At 41.6% G+C, this 16,140-nt stretch overlaps 1 protein-coding gene across 1 annotated transcript in view; it reads left to right on the forward strand.

The window, feature by feature from the left end:
- The window catches only part of PLCG2 (phospholipase C gamma 2), a 130,387-nt gene that overhangs the window by 103,902 nt on the left and 10,345 nt on the right, over positions 1–16,140 (forward strand). Inside the window, exons 29-31 of the mRNA XM_081119519.1 lie at positions 141–255; positions 963–1,130; positions 8,165–8,253. Of these exons, the coding sequence (XP_080975645.1) occupies positions 141–255; positions 963–1,130; positions 8,165–8,253 (372 nt within the window). The remainder of the gene's footprint in view (positions 1–140; positions 256–962; positions 1,131–8,164; positions 8,254–16,140) is intronic.

The raw sequence follows: 16,140 nt of genomic DNA on the forward strand, positions 1-16,140 counted from the left end.
AGAAGTTGAGGCTGGCTTTGAACCGACGTGGTCTGACGTTAGAACCCAACCTGGGCTCCCTGCCAGGCCACCTACTCAGAACGTTAGCTCTTCCCAGGATGGAGCTGGGGGGATTCCAGTACTTACCTTTGGTGTCCTAGGTTCTCGGGGCCCGCCATCTCCCCAAGCTCGGGCGAAGCATTGCGTGTCCTTTTGTGGAGGTGGAGATCTGTGGAGCGGAGTATGACAACAACAAGTTCAAGACGACGGTTGTGAGTAAGTCGCCTGGGGCTTCCTTCTCTTAAGCTTCAAGCGAGTGGTTGTCCAGGGCTCTTCTTTCCTCCCTCTTGCTCACTATGGCTCAGCTCAGGGTGGGGAATCAAAGGACCACGTGATTAAATAGTTGGACTTGTACCCAGTCCAACAGCCACTACCTGCTTTATCTGCTTAGCCCAAGACTACGAAGCAGAGACACAGACAGGATGTGACTACCTGACCCACAGGCTGCAGTCTAACGTGGGTGATCTTTTCCCACACGGGGGAGGGAGGCGCTTTTTGAGGTCTCTGGTCACTGCCCCCGGTGAGAGGTGGCCCAGTGGCAGCTCACATCTGACCAGTGAAACTGGCGTGGGTGGAGGGTGGCAGGTTGCCTGCCCGCCTTTCAGTGTGAAGCTGGTTCTCCTGACAACTACAGAACCCATGCTGGCTCTGCGGCCGCCTCTTGTCCCTTCTGCATCCCATAGAGGTGAGATGGGAGCTGTGTAAAGGGGAGGGGTCTCTGTTCCCCCTTCTCCCCGCCTTACTCAAGCCTGTCACTACCATGATCGCTACTGGAAAAAAGGTTGTTCATATTTTCTTAGATCTTGACACAGATGCGTATTTATGTGGTTGCCAAGGAGATTCAAAGCCAATGGATATAAGATGGCTTTTCCAGGGGAGGGCAGTACGAGAGGGGCCTCTAATAAGCTTTGATCACCTTCCAGATGACAACGGCCTAAGCCCTGTTTGGGCTTCAACACAGGAGAAGGTGACATTTGAAATTTATGATCCAAACCTCGCGTTTCTGCGCTTCGTGGTGTACGAGGAAGATATGTTCAGCGACCCCAACTTTCTCGCTCATGCTACTTACCCCATTAAAGGAATCAAATCAGGTAAGCGGCTTTTAATTAAGATGTTCAGTTTGGGCTAGCGTTGTTCTTTGGTCGGTGCTACTGGCTTTAAAAAGAATGAAAAGGGATTTTTCCTGAGTTTTATGATGTCACTGCAAAGCCAATTAGGTGGCTTGTGCAGTAGCTCTTGTGGTAGAGTTCCCATGAGCTGGCACATGCATAGGTCATCATTCGGGATGAGGGAAGGTGACAAGGTGGGATGCTGGGCCCTTCGGAGTTGGGCGTCTGCATGCAACCTTGGACTGTAAGTTGATTTTCCACCTGGCACTGTGGTTTGAATTCATTTGGAAAGGTTAGAAGCTATTGCCTGGCCTTAGCTTGGGGCTTGAATCTGGTTGGATCTCCCACCCTCTGCCTGGCTGGGAAGGAAAAGGCCCTTAGTGGTGTGAGTTACCGTTGTAGGTCCGCTTCTCCTGAGTCTGCCTGGGCAAGTTGCTGAAGCTCTCAGAGCTTCACTCGCCTCTTCATAAAATGGGGATGGTTGCTTTTTTCCCCAGTTGTGATTTTCTTCCATGCTGAACAAACACAAAACCCCTTGTACTTTGAGAAGGATCATTTTGTATTTGCCTTGGACCAAACTGGGCCACGTGACCAGCTGTTAGAATGGGGAGAGTGAGACCCACCCCTCTAAGCTTGGCATGAGCTTGGTGCTGCTTCCTGGATGCAGTTTCTCTAATTCACTTTGCTGCTGGATTTTATGTAGAATGTTTGCCCTCACTGGATGCTGAATTCCCTTCTTCCCCTTCCTTAGTATTTGAGATATAAGATCATAGATCCTTTTGGATTCCTCATGAGGTCAGTGTTTCCCTTTTTCTAAGCATTATTTTTTTCAAAAGAAAAAGGTCCCTCTCATTTTAGTGACATATACAAATATAGTCTTTTCTCTTGAGGATGTTTGTAAACTTTGGGTCCTCCAGTCTCCTGGGGGAGGTTTCCCCCTAAACTTAGAACATATCAAATATTCCCTAAATTTCTTAGATCATGAATCTGATTATTTTTGCCCAATTAGGCATGCTGGCGACTCCAGTTAGGAAGTGCAGGTTCCTGAACCTATTGCTAGGTGTGGACTCAATCAGTATAGGTTGAGACCTAGGAACCTGCATGTTTAGCCAGCTCTTCAGATGGCCCTTTGAGAAAAAGAAGCTAAACCAAGGCTGCCCATCTAGGAAACAAATTCCTAAGCAAATACGTAGATTAAACAAGAACCTGAGAAATGTTTAAACTGTTTTTTTAGCACTTTAGAAATATCCAGCTTCCTAATTTACTCTAATAAGAATAACAAGTGCTCATTTGTAAGTCCCAGAGGCCTGATATTTGGCAATCCCTCTTAGTTAACTTGCCCACTAGGCTGTAAACGGCGTTACGCCCAGCAATTTAGGTGCAGTTCTTAACTTTGTAATTTGCCTTTTTAAAAGTAAATCAGGCTTAGGGCAGATTTCTTTTTATGGTAACTGTGCCGGCTCACTCCTAACCCATGTCCATGGGACTCACCCTGCAGATGGGCAGCTTTGCTGTTACGCATGTCCTCTTGAAGGGCATGGCAGTCCCTCCCAGTGCCTTGGTCAGAGTTGATGAACCCTCCTTACCGGCCACCAAATTGTGTGGAGTCACCTAGAAAATAAAAAACAAAGAAGAGAACTTCGAGGAGGAAGAAAACTGTGACCCTTCCCCCAACTGTGAGATACTCAGGAGGGACCGCTTTCTCCCCGTTCCAGCTTCTAACTGTGCCTGGCACATCCATATTCATGGAGGGAATGAAATAAAACGAACCGCTGCTTTGTGCGTAAGGCATTGGGGGCCTCCTGAACTCAAAAATAAACTTTCCCCATTGCCATTAGGGAGGCACTTAAGCTTTTAAGCCAGCTGGAGCTCAGGAAGGAAGGAAAACATCATTTATTGTGTTAGGTGCCTTAAACTCTCTCTTTTAATCCTCATGGCAATCCTGTGAAAGAGGTTTTATCATCTCTGCTTTTTAAACAGGAGCACTTTGGGGCCTAAAGATGTTGAATAACTTGCTCAAGGTCACACCCTTGTAAGACCACAGCTGGATCCAAACCCTTTGCTCTTCCTGCTCCCCAGGCCTCCTCCTAAGCCAAGATACTGCTCTTCCTTCAAAAGAGGTCTCTAGTTCCCTTTCCTCTGTGACACAGCTAAAACCAAGAATAAAAACAGAATCAAACTCTATTCTTGGTGAAATTGGCAAACACCAATTCCCCATATACATGAATGGCTGCTTATAACCTTGAGACCTGGGCAGTGAGAGTAGGTACATGGAGCTGGAGACAGCGGCAGAGGGGACAGAGCCCACTTCTCCAAACCAAGAGGCATGCCCTGAGTGCAGCAGCCCCACTCTGCTTGGAACCATGTTAGTGGAGGGCACGGGCTGCCTGGCAGCCTCCCCAGACACCACAGAGTGCTCAGATTCCAGTACATTCTAACAATCAGTCAACAGCTAGACTGACTGCTTCCCCACTGGCCACAGACCAGCTTGTTAGAGATATAGGATCTCAGGCCTCAGTCCAGACCTCCTGAGTCAGAATCTGTGTTTTAATAAGATCCGCAGGTGGTTCACATCTGCATTACAGTTGGAGAAGCAGCAGGCTAGACTGCAAGAATTCTGTGGGTATCCAGGCAAAAACCACCAAGTAAACCAACCAACTTAAAAATTCCTATCACCTGTGTAAGGGGAAGGGGTATATAGGTCAAATTGCAGCAATATTCCAGAACGATGTCCCCAGAATCCTCCAGTGAAAAGACTAAGACGTGAGAGTTTTAAACCCACTGTCACTCAGGCATAAAATTAAAGGGGGGATGCATTCAAACATGCACAGTTCAGGGATTATATGTCCCATGACTTCATATTGATGAAAACAAAAGGAGACAAATTCAGCCAGCCAAGATTTCAACAAAAAAGTTCAGTAAAAGGGTGGTGAGCATTGGACACTTAAAAAAAAAAAGAAGTGCATTTCATTGTTTGTCAATTTTATATCAGAAAAAGAACAATGAACACTACCGAGCTCTAGTTAATGAGTGCACACTGACATATTCAGGGGGACGTGTACAGATGTCTTCATCTTACTTTGAAATATACACACACACATGATTGATGGGTGGAGAAATGTGATAAAACAAGTGTAGTAAAAGGTTAATGGTGAGATCTAGGTAACAGTTGTAAAAGTGTTCTCTGCAATATTCTTTTAGCTTTGCTGAATAAATGTCAGAAAAATATAACCTACCCTCCCTTCATGGGAGAATTATGGTTACAAGATGGAACATACATTACACACCACATCGGTGTAGAAATAATGCGGTTTCACCAATTTAGGGGGAGAAGGTGTACGGGGCCGTGTAAGCTTGCCAACTTCATCTTAAGCAGTGGAAAGCAACGGATTCAATAGATACTTTGCACAGGTTGTAAATCAAAACGTGAATGATAAAATAGTGGGAAAGCCCTAATGTGGATATTGCTTGTCCTGAGAATGAGTAAATGCAAATAAAAAGCTTTCAAGTCGGAGAGACTGATCCAAGATGATGGTGAAGGTGGACACTGAGCTCCCCCTCTGAAGAGCACATCAAATGTACACCTATGTTTAGAGCAGTTCCTCTTGAGGGACAGGTGTGAACCAACTACACAGCAAGAGAAAGGGACCACATAGAAAAGATTGGGGTACCATGACAGCTCTCTGGGAGCTGAGGAAACAGCCCAGGACAGGAGGAACCAGTGAGTGCCATTGTTTGTTTCCCCCAAATGTGGACAGTTGGTGGGAGCTCCGTCTAGTTCTCTGGATGACCTGCAGGCCCCAGCTACCCCTCCCGGAGCTAGATTCAGCAGAAACAAGAAGGCACCATAGCATGCATACAAAGGGGCCCCTCCACCAGGACATTGATCCAGCAGGTAGAGCAAGGTGCTGCTTTGCACACCCACTGGGCTGCACACACAAGGGACTCCCCTGTCCACAAAGTGTGTGGAGCTAGCAAAAATTTGCAGTGCCCACACAGGGCTGCCCCACCTGGAGAAAGAGCAGAGTTAGTAGAGCATTGAGAAGCAGGCATGCTGACAAAATTCAACATCCATTTATGATAAAAACTCTTACAGTGGGTATAGATGGAACTTACCTCAATTTGATAAAGGCTATATATGACAAGCCCACAGCTAACACCGGTGATACTCAGTGGTGAAAACATGATCAGGAACAAGACAAGGATGCTCACTCTCACCACTGTTATTCATTGTGGTATTGGAAGTCCCAGCCACAGTAGTCAGACAAAAAGAAATAAAGGCATCCATATTGGAAAGAAAGAAGTAAAACTGTCACTATTTGTAGATGACACAATACTATATATAGAAAACCTGAAAGAATCTACCAAAATTAATAGATATAATAAAAGAATTAAGTACAGTAGCAGGATACAAAATTAATATACAAAAACCTGTCACATTTCTATACACTAATAAAGAACAATTAGAAGGAGAAATTAAGAAAGCAATACTATTTGTAACTGCATCAAAAAGAATAAAATACCTAGGAATAAATTTAACCGAGGAGGTGAATGACCTGAACTCTGAAAACTAAAACAGTAAAGAAAGTGAAAAGGACCCAAATAAATGGAAGGACATAACATGCTCATGGGTTGGAAGGATTAATATAATTAAAATGACCATACTACCCAGAGCAATCTACAGATCCAATGCAATTCCTATCAAAATAACCAATGGCCGCCTTCTCAGAACTAGAACAAATAATTCTAAAGCTTATATGGAACCACAAAAGACCACAGATAGCCAAAACGATCTTGAGAAAGAACAACAAAGTTGGAGGTATCATGCTCCCTGATTTCAAACTATATTACAAAGCTATAATAAAAACAGATGGGTACTGGCACAAAAACAGACACACAGATCAACAGAACAGAATAGAAAGCCCAGAAATAAACCTTCACAAATATGGTTAATCTACAACGGAGGCGGTAAGAATATACAATGGAGTAATGACAGTCTCTTCAGCAAATGGCTTTGGGAAAAATGGACAGATACATACAAAAAGAAATGGGACCACTTTTACACCGTGTACAAAAATAAATTAAAAATGGATGAAAGACTTAAATGTAAGGCCTAAAACTGTAAACCTCCTAGAAGAAAAGATAGGTAATAAACTATTTGACATCAGTCTGAGTAATACCTTTTTGGATACATCCCCTCAAGCAAGGGAAACAAAAGCAAAAATAAACAACTGGGACTTCATCAAACTAAAAAAGTTCTGCACAGTGAAGGAAACAATCAATATGGGAGATTATAATGATTTATAAATGATATATTTATAAGAGGTTGATATCCAAAAGATATAACTCATACAACTCAAGAACTCAAACAATCCGATCAAAAAATGTGCACAGGACATGAAAAGACATATGAAAAGATGGTCAACATCCCTAATCGTCAGGGAAATACAAATCAAAACCACAACAAGATACCACCTCACACAGTCAGAATGGCTGTTATCAAAAAGTCAACAGATAAGGAAACGGAGAAAATGGAACCCTGCGCACTGTGAGGGGGACTGCAGACTGGTGCAGCCAGTATGGAAAACAGTACGAAGATCCCACTTCTGGGTATTTACCTGAAGAAAACAAAAATGCTAATTTGAAAAGATAGATGCACCCCTGTGTTCACTGCAGCATTATTTACAATAGCTAAGAAGAGGAAGCTACTTAAGTGTCCATCGACAGATGAATGGATAAAGCAGATGCGATACACACACAATGGAATATTACACAGCAATGAAAAATGAAATCTTACCATTTGTGACAACATGGGTTGATTTTGAGGGTATTATGCTAAGTGAGGTAAGTCAGAGAAAGACAAGTACCATATAGTTTCACTTCTATGTGGCATCTAAAAAGCAAAAACAAAACAAAACCTACTCATAGAAACAGAGACCAAAGGGATGGTTACTAGGGGGGGAGGATGACGTGGAAAACGGGTGGAAAAGGTAAAGGGAAATAGTCAATAATACTGTGATGTCTGCACGATGCCATGATTACTAGAATTAGCGGAGTGATCACACTGTAAGGTACAAAAATGTGAAATCACTACGTTGTACACCTGACACTAATATAGTATATTAGCTTCAATGGAAAATTTTAATTAAAAAAAAAAAAAAAAAAGTTTAAAGTCTACCTGGGGCCATACAGTGAATCCCTAAGATTAAGGTTCAGAATTGGTTACGTCAGGGTACTATCCTTTGCAGTTTTAAAGGAAACTCAAACAAATGCATAGACTAACTCAGGATAATACTGTTAACAATAGTTCCTTGTGGAATAAGGGATTATGAGTGGGTGGGAGCCTGACTTTCATCTTTGCTATGTATTCTATTACCTAACAAGCAAGTGAGCAAACCAACCTTTGAGATGTGTTGCCTTAAACATTACTTAATGGGTGGTGGTGTCAGGGAGTTCATCTCTTCCTCCACTCTCCTCTAAGTAAACATTTGATTGTCAGACTCAGGTCCTAAGTGTAAATGGGGAATGGCTTTCGGCGGACGATCAATACTGCTCTGAACTGCCAAGGGACAGGAAGATTTCCTCCCATTGGAGATCTTTAAAGATACTCCCCTGTCCTTTGCTTTGTAAAGGGGGAAATGGATGCGAGGATTCATTACTCCTGTGAGTCTTTCGCCTCTGGAGTATTTAAGGAATTGAACCACAGCTGCAGTCACTCTAAATTCAATGTGTAATGTTCTGTGGGTTTTAATTTCTTCTGAGTGAACCATTTTCATTTCTAGCTGACAGATATTTTGAACTTCACTTCTCCATATGGACCTGTCAGTCAAGGCTGCATTCTGGAACCCCTCTCTGTAACCATTAGGATGGGACCTCTGGCTTCCAGAAAGTCAGCCCCAGCATGGGGCACTGACCTCTCTGCTCCTCCAACTAGGCACGTGATCCCTGGGTACCCCAAGAAAGCTAAGGTCAGACATTAATTGCCTGCGTGGCATTGTTTTTCCATTCTGCTGCAGGATTTAGATCTGTTCCTCTGAAGAATGGGTACAGTGAAGACATTGAGCTGGCTTCCCTCCTGGTTTTCTGTGAGATGCGGCCAGTCCTGGTGAGTGGAGAAACACCTCAGGGGGTTCCCTGAGCTACATCTGCTGGAGGGTGGGAACGGTCAATGAGGATGCTTGGCTGATGGACTTAAACCCATAGAGAATTATTTAGCCAAACCAAATCTTTCCATTCCCTTACCACAAAACCCAGCATAGGCTGAGGATTTTCTGTGGTCAGTCAAGTTCTCTTGGGATAACCTAGAAAGACCATGGTTCCAGACCTTAGCAGGCTTGGTCAGTGCCCCTGGATACACACCTTGTTTTCTCAATCTGGCCGTTCTCTGGCTAGAGAAGTCACAGCCTATATTGTCTGTCGTTCTTTTGGCTGTTAGAACTACACAGTGATTTGGAAGTTGTTTATTTGGGAATTTCCAGAATCTAGCTGAGAACTACCAAATGGGGAAGGAGGATGGCAGGGGGTAGGGATGCCTTTGAACAGACATAGTCCATGCAGTAAAAATTCATGAACGCCATTCAGAGGAGAGAACGTTAGGCTCTTCTGCATAGCTGTTTCCCGTACAATCAGTTTTTGCAACTGTGATAGTTTCACGTTCCAAAGCATATTAGGAGCATCGAGATGAAAGAGGGTGCAAAAAGAAGATGATTCAGGAAGCAGAGACTTAAAAGGCACACTAGTTGGGGGCCCTAAAATCTCAGTGGCAGCCAAAGGCATCTCTTTCTCTCGGTAAAACAAGCTCATGATGATGAAATTCTGTCTCAAAAGGATAGGGGGTAGGTAATGGGGTTTCCCATTTTTAAAATGGTAATGCTTTGGAACTGTGTCAAAATAAGTGCAGTGTTTATGTGAAAATTATACTTTTCACTTGAACCTTGAGTTATGGATCAAAAAAATCACCTTTCATGATTCTTCCAAAGATAGAAATACTTGGTCATGAAAGTTTATACAAACTCCGCCCTTTACGAGGTGACTGAGTCAGCCATTGGGTCCCTGTTGGGCACGAGCAAGTCTTAAATTTCTCCTCTTTTAGGATGAATTATGCATTTGTCAATCATTAATAAGACTATCTGAGGTCTTTAAGAAGTTCATTAAGAGACTTAAGCCACAGTATATTATTTTGTATAAATGATTTTTTAAAAAAATCAGCACACAACTGAGATTATGTGGAAAGTATAGTCTTATAATTTTGGGGAAGAGATGAGTAGATAAAGCTAGCATTTTGGTCTGTTTGCTTCCTTCATTTCCAGGCCAATGCATTTTTATAAAAGTGTAAATAATATAATACAAATCCCTGTATAGATGTATAGTGTTTTTTTTAAAGCAATTTTTTGTTGTTGGTTTTTGGCACTTACTGACATCTGGCGCCAGATCATTCTGTGGTGGGAGCTGTCCAATGCAGTTTAAGATGTTTAGCAGCATCCCTGCACTTGATCTACTAAATGTTACTCCTTCCCCCCTTGCATAACATCCCAAGCTATCTCCAGACATTGTCAGATGTCCCCTGGGTGGCAAAAATCATCCTCAGTCAAGCACCACTGCTTTAAAGTAAGATTAGAAACATTTTTCATACTATTACCTAGTCTTCATTAGCATTTAATGTCAGATTTTTCCATCAGGCTGACCAACTGTAGAGTAAGCATTCCCCCTAAACTGCGCATCTAAACAGGATCCACTTACAAATAAGGGTCTCATGAACATCTTCATGTGGTTACTCTTTTCCTCCTATACTTCAGAATTAATTTCTTAGGATCGATTCCCAGATATGGAATTAGTGGGATCAATTCATTGAGCAGGATGGTAAAATTGTAAAACCTGGGCCTTCAGCAAAAGCCTGGAATAAGTAAGCTTGAAGACCCTCTGCTGAGTCAAGCTTACCTCTCCCCAGCCCACTGAAAGATCTGGGGTTCTGTTGTCTGGGGAAAGGAAACCAACACTTCCCCTCTGTCTACATAAAACCCTTTTGCAAACATTTCACAGAAAAACGAAGTGATAGAAGTCGTTTCAGATGGCAGTCAGACAGCATTTGTCTAGACTCTGCTGTGCAAAGCTGTTGTCAACAACTTGGAAACATTATAAATAATTTAAATAATTAGGTACTGCTGGCAGCAGAGAAAGTTACTATATTTAAAAGAGAATGTGTTTATCCAGACTTGACTTCCTGGGTGCGGGAGCCTCATGCAGTGGGTGGTGGTGGGGATGCCAGTGGGGCGTGGTAGAGGGAGAGGAGTGTTGTGTGGGTTCCAGGTAGAATGACTCTCGCAGCTTTTCTCTATGAAGGAATTTTGGAGGAAACGTCTGAGTATGTGCACATTGCATTTCAGCTGCTGGTTTTCGAGCCTTTCTTTAATTCTGCACCTGTCCTGTGGTCCTAAGCCGAGGGTACCATTGGAGTTTCTGCCCCACACTGCAATGAGATGTTTCTGGGAAGCGAGCTGGGTTGTGTTCCATAGACCTGGGCTTTCTCGCTGCCCAAGGTCAAACCCTGTTTGATTTATCACCATATCCTCTGATGCCAGGGAGAGACTCTGGTAAACAGCTTCACGAGAGATTTGTCTGAGCAAATGATTGATCCAGTGAGGGCTGAGATGGAGTTTACTTATAAAACATTTGCTGAGGGAGAGGTTAAAGCCCCGGAAAACTGTCAATAAGCACTTTAAGCCCCTTCTGAAGAGCCATTTATTTACATGTCACAATTACTTTATCAATTCCCAGTCCTTTACTCAGCTATATGTGTGGCTCACAAAGAGTATTTTTAGGACCATTTTATTACCTACTATATTTAATTCGAAGCAAGAAAAGAAAGGAAGGGAGGATTTGAAAAAATTCCCATAAACAGCCTGTATGTAACTGCTGTTAGCAGTTTGGTATCTTTCCTTTGCCCGATTAATTTTTTGCATAGGATATATTCATAGTTGGAGTCACCTAATGCGTATGAATGTGGCCCTTTATCCACTTCACAGATGACTGAAAGCATTTTTCTATGCTGTTATATGATTTTCCAAGCCATTAATGCTTATTTCATTATGTGTGGGCCCCTAATTCACTTAGCCATTCTCTCACTGATGGACAGTTAGGTTGTTTGTAGCTTTTTAGTTTATAAATAATGAAAGTATTTATATAACTTTTTGATTAAAAATTATTTCCTGAGGCTATTTAGTGATGAAATAATAGAGCAAAGAGAGAAAAAAAGACCATATATTTTTGGATACATGTTGACTTATTCTCTGAAAGTAAATAGTTTAAGTTGATGTATTACATCCAGGCATGCCTTTAATTGAAAAGGGCCTTCACTCAACTGCTCTAAACTTGTGAGATTCAGGAAAATGGGATGGGAGAAAGTATGGAAACTTGAATATTCCGAATATCCCATCCTAATCACCATCAGTAGGTGAGCTGGCAGTACCTGGAGGGCGTGATTGAGAAAACTGGCTGCCCAGGGATCTTTGAATGCTGATCCTGGGGTGGACAGTGTTCAGCTTTGCACTGGGTGGGAGCTAAGATGCAGGGGGTAAATAGCCTAGTGGAAAGACCAGGATGCTGTGGCTCTGGTGAGTGCTCAGCCACAAGACACGTGTGAATCCCTTTGCTACAGCACACACTCCATAGCCCTAGAGGACCAGGGTGTGTGTGCGCGCACACTCTAGATCTGAACTGGTCCTGGTTTTTGAGGTTGGGGAAGATTTCTTTATAGTTGGGGGGACCCAGAGGCACAGAGAAAGACCATCCTTGTACATAAACAGCTAAAGTTTGCCCAATGTGAGTCCCAAAGAGCAGAAACTTTTGTGCCTGCTACTAAGACTCAACAACTTGACCTGACTATTGAACAGACAAAACCATGGGCACAGAGTAAGTAAGAAAAGGAAAGACAGACCCAGGTAGACACCTGGTACAGGTGGCTGGCAGTTGAAATGGAGCCGTTGGAAGCATCCAATGAGAACCCTAACTCATAAGTCTTAAGAGCTTTCAAGGATATACAAGTAGAGCACTAAAAAAGACTTTCTGGAATTTGAAACAAAGAAACCATCTGAGTTCTTGAATTTAAAAATTCAGCAAAAGAACAGAGACATTCACATTAGTGACTTAAAAGATAACACGAAAGACATGTCTGACAATCGAGAGTGATACCACCATGAGATGGAAATCACAGAGGAAAAGATAAGCTCAGAGGACAGATGCAAATGACCTAACATGCAAGCATGTTCCAAGGACAAAGTGGAACAGATGGGTGAGGAGCTATTAATGAAACTCTTTTCTCTGATTTGTTGCTTGAGAGGCTCACTTGATTCCCAAAGGGATGGATGGAAAACACACCCACTCACCTCCCAGTTGTATTTACTTAGTAAACGTTTTTAATTCCATGGATAAGTAAATAAAAAACCTAAAGTTCCCAACGCACTACAAAGAAAAATCAAATCTCACATCAGACTTGTCTACTTTATCACTAGAAACTAGACTTAACACACATGCACTAAGTATTCATCTTTAAAATTTTATAAATACTCAAACTAATAGAGATAAAAGCCAACTAAATGAAACACAGAACAGAGAACAGAAGAAAAGACAAATGCTGATTCACTGAAAAGACCAATTCAATAAACTCTGTGCGCTTAATCAAGGAACATGGCAAGAGCAAAAGCATACAAGAGTACATATTGAAAAGAGTCCTGAACGCCAAGTGATGAGAAGATAAATAAATTTGAAAAATGAGGTCAGTGGGTGACTGCCTTGAAGAATGTAAATAGGATAAATTGTTTCAAGCAGCAGTACAAAATTTACAAAGTCCTATAGGAAACATTTGAAGGATCATAAAACACTTATCAGATCTAGATGGTTTTATAGCTGTGTCCTACCTGGATTTAAAGAACATAATTCCAAGTTTAAGCACTTACATCAGTAGAAAAATGCAAATGTTCCAATTAATGTCTCGAAGCTATATAACTTTTGTATTAAAAGTGGAGAAAGATAATATGCCATCTCTCCTCCCCCTCATACTACATTCATAAATGGCGTCGTAGATGGATGCCACTTACGCATGCAGATGTTAAAATTCTAAAAAAAAAAAAAAGCAAGTCATTTCCAGCTGTGTACCTGAAGAACAATATACTACAACCAAGTAGTTTATTCTGACAATGCAAGGATGGCTTACCATTGGCACAGTTAGCAACACATTTAGTGAGAAAAAGCATAAACCACTAGATGCCACAAATACATCTAGTTAAATGAAATCAGTATAAATTGTGGTGAGGAGGTAAAACTATTTACAAATCATGGTTACATATTTGCAAAAACAAAGACTCCACTTTTAAGGAGACTGATTTTTGTTTGTCTTGTATTAAGTCTAGCCAATTTATTCTAGAAATAACAGCTGGAAGTATGGGGTGGGAAGCAGGGAGAGATGGGCAATCTCATGATGTTGACAAAAGGTATAACAACACATTAGGAGAAATTTAAACAAGAAGGGTACAGGGCTTATAAAGCAACACCTGAATAAGAACTATATACCAACCCTTCCAAAATTAATGTTTGATTAGAATCAGGTATCAGTATAAATTCACTTTTAAAAATATATAGGGAAACATACAGATAGGTAGATACATATATACATACATACCCTGGCTCTGTCTGCTGAGAGGGCCTAGAACCAATGACACCCCAGTAGCAATGAGCACACCTAAGCTCCCAGATTTAGCTTTCTAAATATCATTCTCCAATAAAAGTAACCAGAGCTCTTTAAACAAGTGGTTGATTCCAGAGTTGAGACAGATTAAATAGAAAATGAGCCTGGACTATCTCGAAGTTCCAGTAAGTAAAATGCTGAAGAAAGGATAGGGACACACATATCGAAGGGGTATAGAAACCACCCCAAAGAGCTCCCAATGGCCAAAGTTGGAACAATCTGAGCAACAAAATTGTGATGTTGGATTAAAACCCATAGAATAAAACTTTTCATTTGTGGACATGTGAATATTTAATAATTAAATGAGAGAGAAGAAAGAGCTCTTATTGAAGAGTTCCAATTAGTAAATGCGAAGTGAATGAGAGAAATAGAAAATCACCACTGGAACACCACAGTAAGTGATTGATACAGGTAAGATCTACCAATGGATGCTAAAATTAGTGAGTGAAAGTTTGAGGAGAAATAGGGAATTTGTATAGTCTCAAAGTGTCTTCCTTCAAGAAATGTATTAACTGGAAAGAGAAAAATAGTGGCTTTATAAAGGATGAACCCGGCACACAGCATCTGAACCGAACAATCAGCAATACCAACCAGGAATAAGACATACCTCCTGAGAAGGACACGTCACTTCTGTGGCATTCTTGTCAAAGCTACATAATCTCAAACACTGAGAAAACAGCAGGCAAACCCAAAGAATGGGACATGATACAAAATTACTGACCAGTAACTCTTCAAAAGTGTCAAGGTCATAAAAGATGAGAGAGGCCTAGAGAAATGCCACAGATTAGAGGACTCCAGGGACACAGGAACTAAATGCAATGTGGGATCCTGGACTGGATATTGGAACAGAAAAAGGACATTGATAGAAAAACCAGTGAAAACCAAATAAAATCTGTAGTTTACTTAATAGTATTGGGCCAACGTTAATTTCTTGGTTTTGATAATTGTACTCTGGTTGTGCAATCTCTGGGGAATCTTGGGTGTGTAGGGTATATGAGAACTCACTATTCTATTGCAACTTTAAAATTTCATCATAAAATAATTAAAAGAAAATAGCATCAGCTGGGGATAAAAACAGAAAAAACTAAAGGTAGAGAACTCCAGGAAGATTTTTGTCACAGGCCAGGTAAAATTACCAAAGATGTTCTCTAAGAATTCAAGGGTCTCAAATTTAAATATATATATATATAGAGAGAGAGAGAGAGAAACATCAATGTGAGAAAGACACATTGATTGGTTTCCTCCCGCATGCGCCCAGGGATCGAGCGAGGTACATGCCCTTGATTGGAATTGTACCCGGGACCCTTCAGTCCACGGGCCGACGCTCTAATCACTGATCTAAAGCGGCTAGGGCCCCTATAGTACTTTTTGACTCTTTTAACTCCACATACATAAGTAATAAAAACTGAAAAATTGAGAATGCAAATGGGAATAGATGATACACTGATGGGGAGCATATGAGTCGTTCAAGGACATTTGCTGTGAAGGTGACAAGAGAGATGGGTCAGTAGCTAGAGGGGGATGTGGGGTGAAGGAGGGAGCTTTTTAAGATGTATTTGCATGCTACTGAGGGGGGCGAGCTAGTAGAGAAGGGCAACAATGATACAGGAGAGAGAAAGGGTATGCACAGGAATGAAGACCTGAGTAGGAAAGGGGAGATGGGACCCTGGGCCGAGCAGGAAAGAAGGCATGGGATATGGTACAGGGCCCTGGGATGGGCAGATCTCCCATGTAATTCCTTCTATGTTCTATGTGAAACAGGAAGCAAAGATGTCAGCTGAGATTGGGGAGGTCTGAGGAGAGCCAGAGGTGTGAAAAGCCATCTTAAGAGAGCAGAAAAAAGAGTTCCTTAGTGGAATAAAGGATTGTATTGTTTAATGTGCTCCTATAATGTTAATATTTTATTTAGGATTTTTGCACTGGTTTTCACTGAGTGTTCAGTCTTTAGTTTTGGGTCAGGTTTTGTTATACTGGCTTCACTCAAAATACTTGGAGACCTTCCTTCCTTCTCAGGGCTATGACACCTTTTGAATAGAACTGGTGCTAACTGCTACCTACACGTAACAGATCTTAAAGACATCGTTTGTGAAACTTTCTGGGCCTGGTTATAAAATTTTCTCATTTTCTTCTGGAATAAAATTGGTCTCTTCAATTTTTTCTCTCTCATAGGATAATTTTCTTCAATAGGAAATACATATGTATATACCTATTACATATTTTGGAGATAGAGCCTTATAATAAATAAATACAAAT

Source organism: Miniopterus schreibersii (assembly GCF_964146895.1).
Source record: "Miniopterus schreibersii genome assembly, chromosome: 18".
In the NCBI taxonomy this organism is placed as follows: Eukaryota; Metazoa; Chordata; class Mammalia; order Chiroptera; family Miniopteridae; genus Miniopterus; species Miniopterus schreibersii.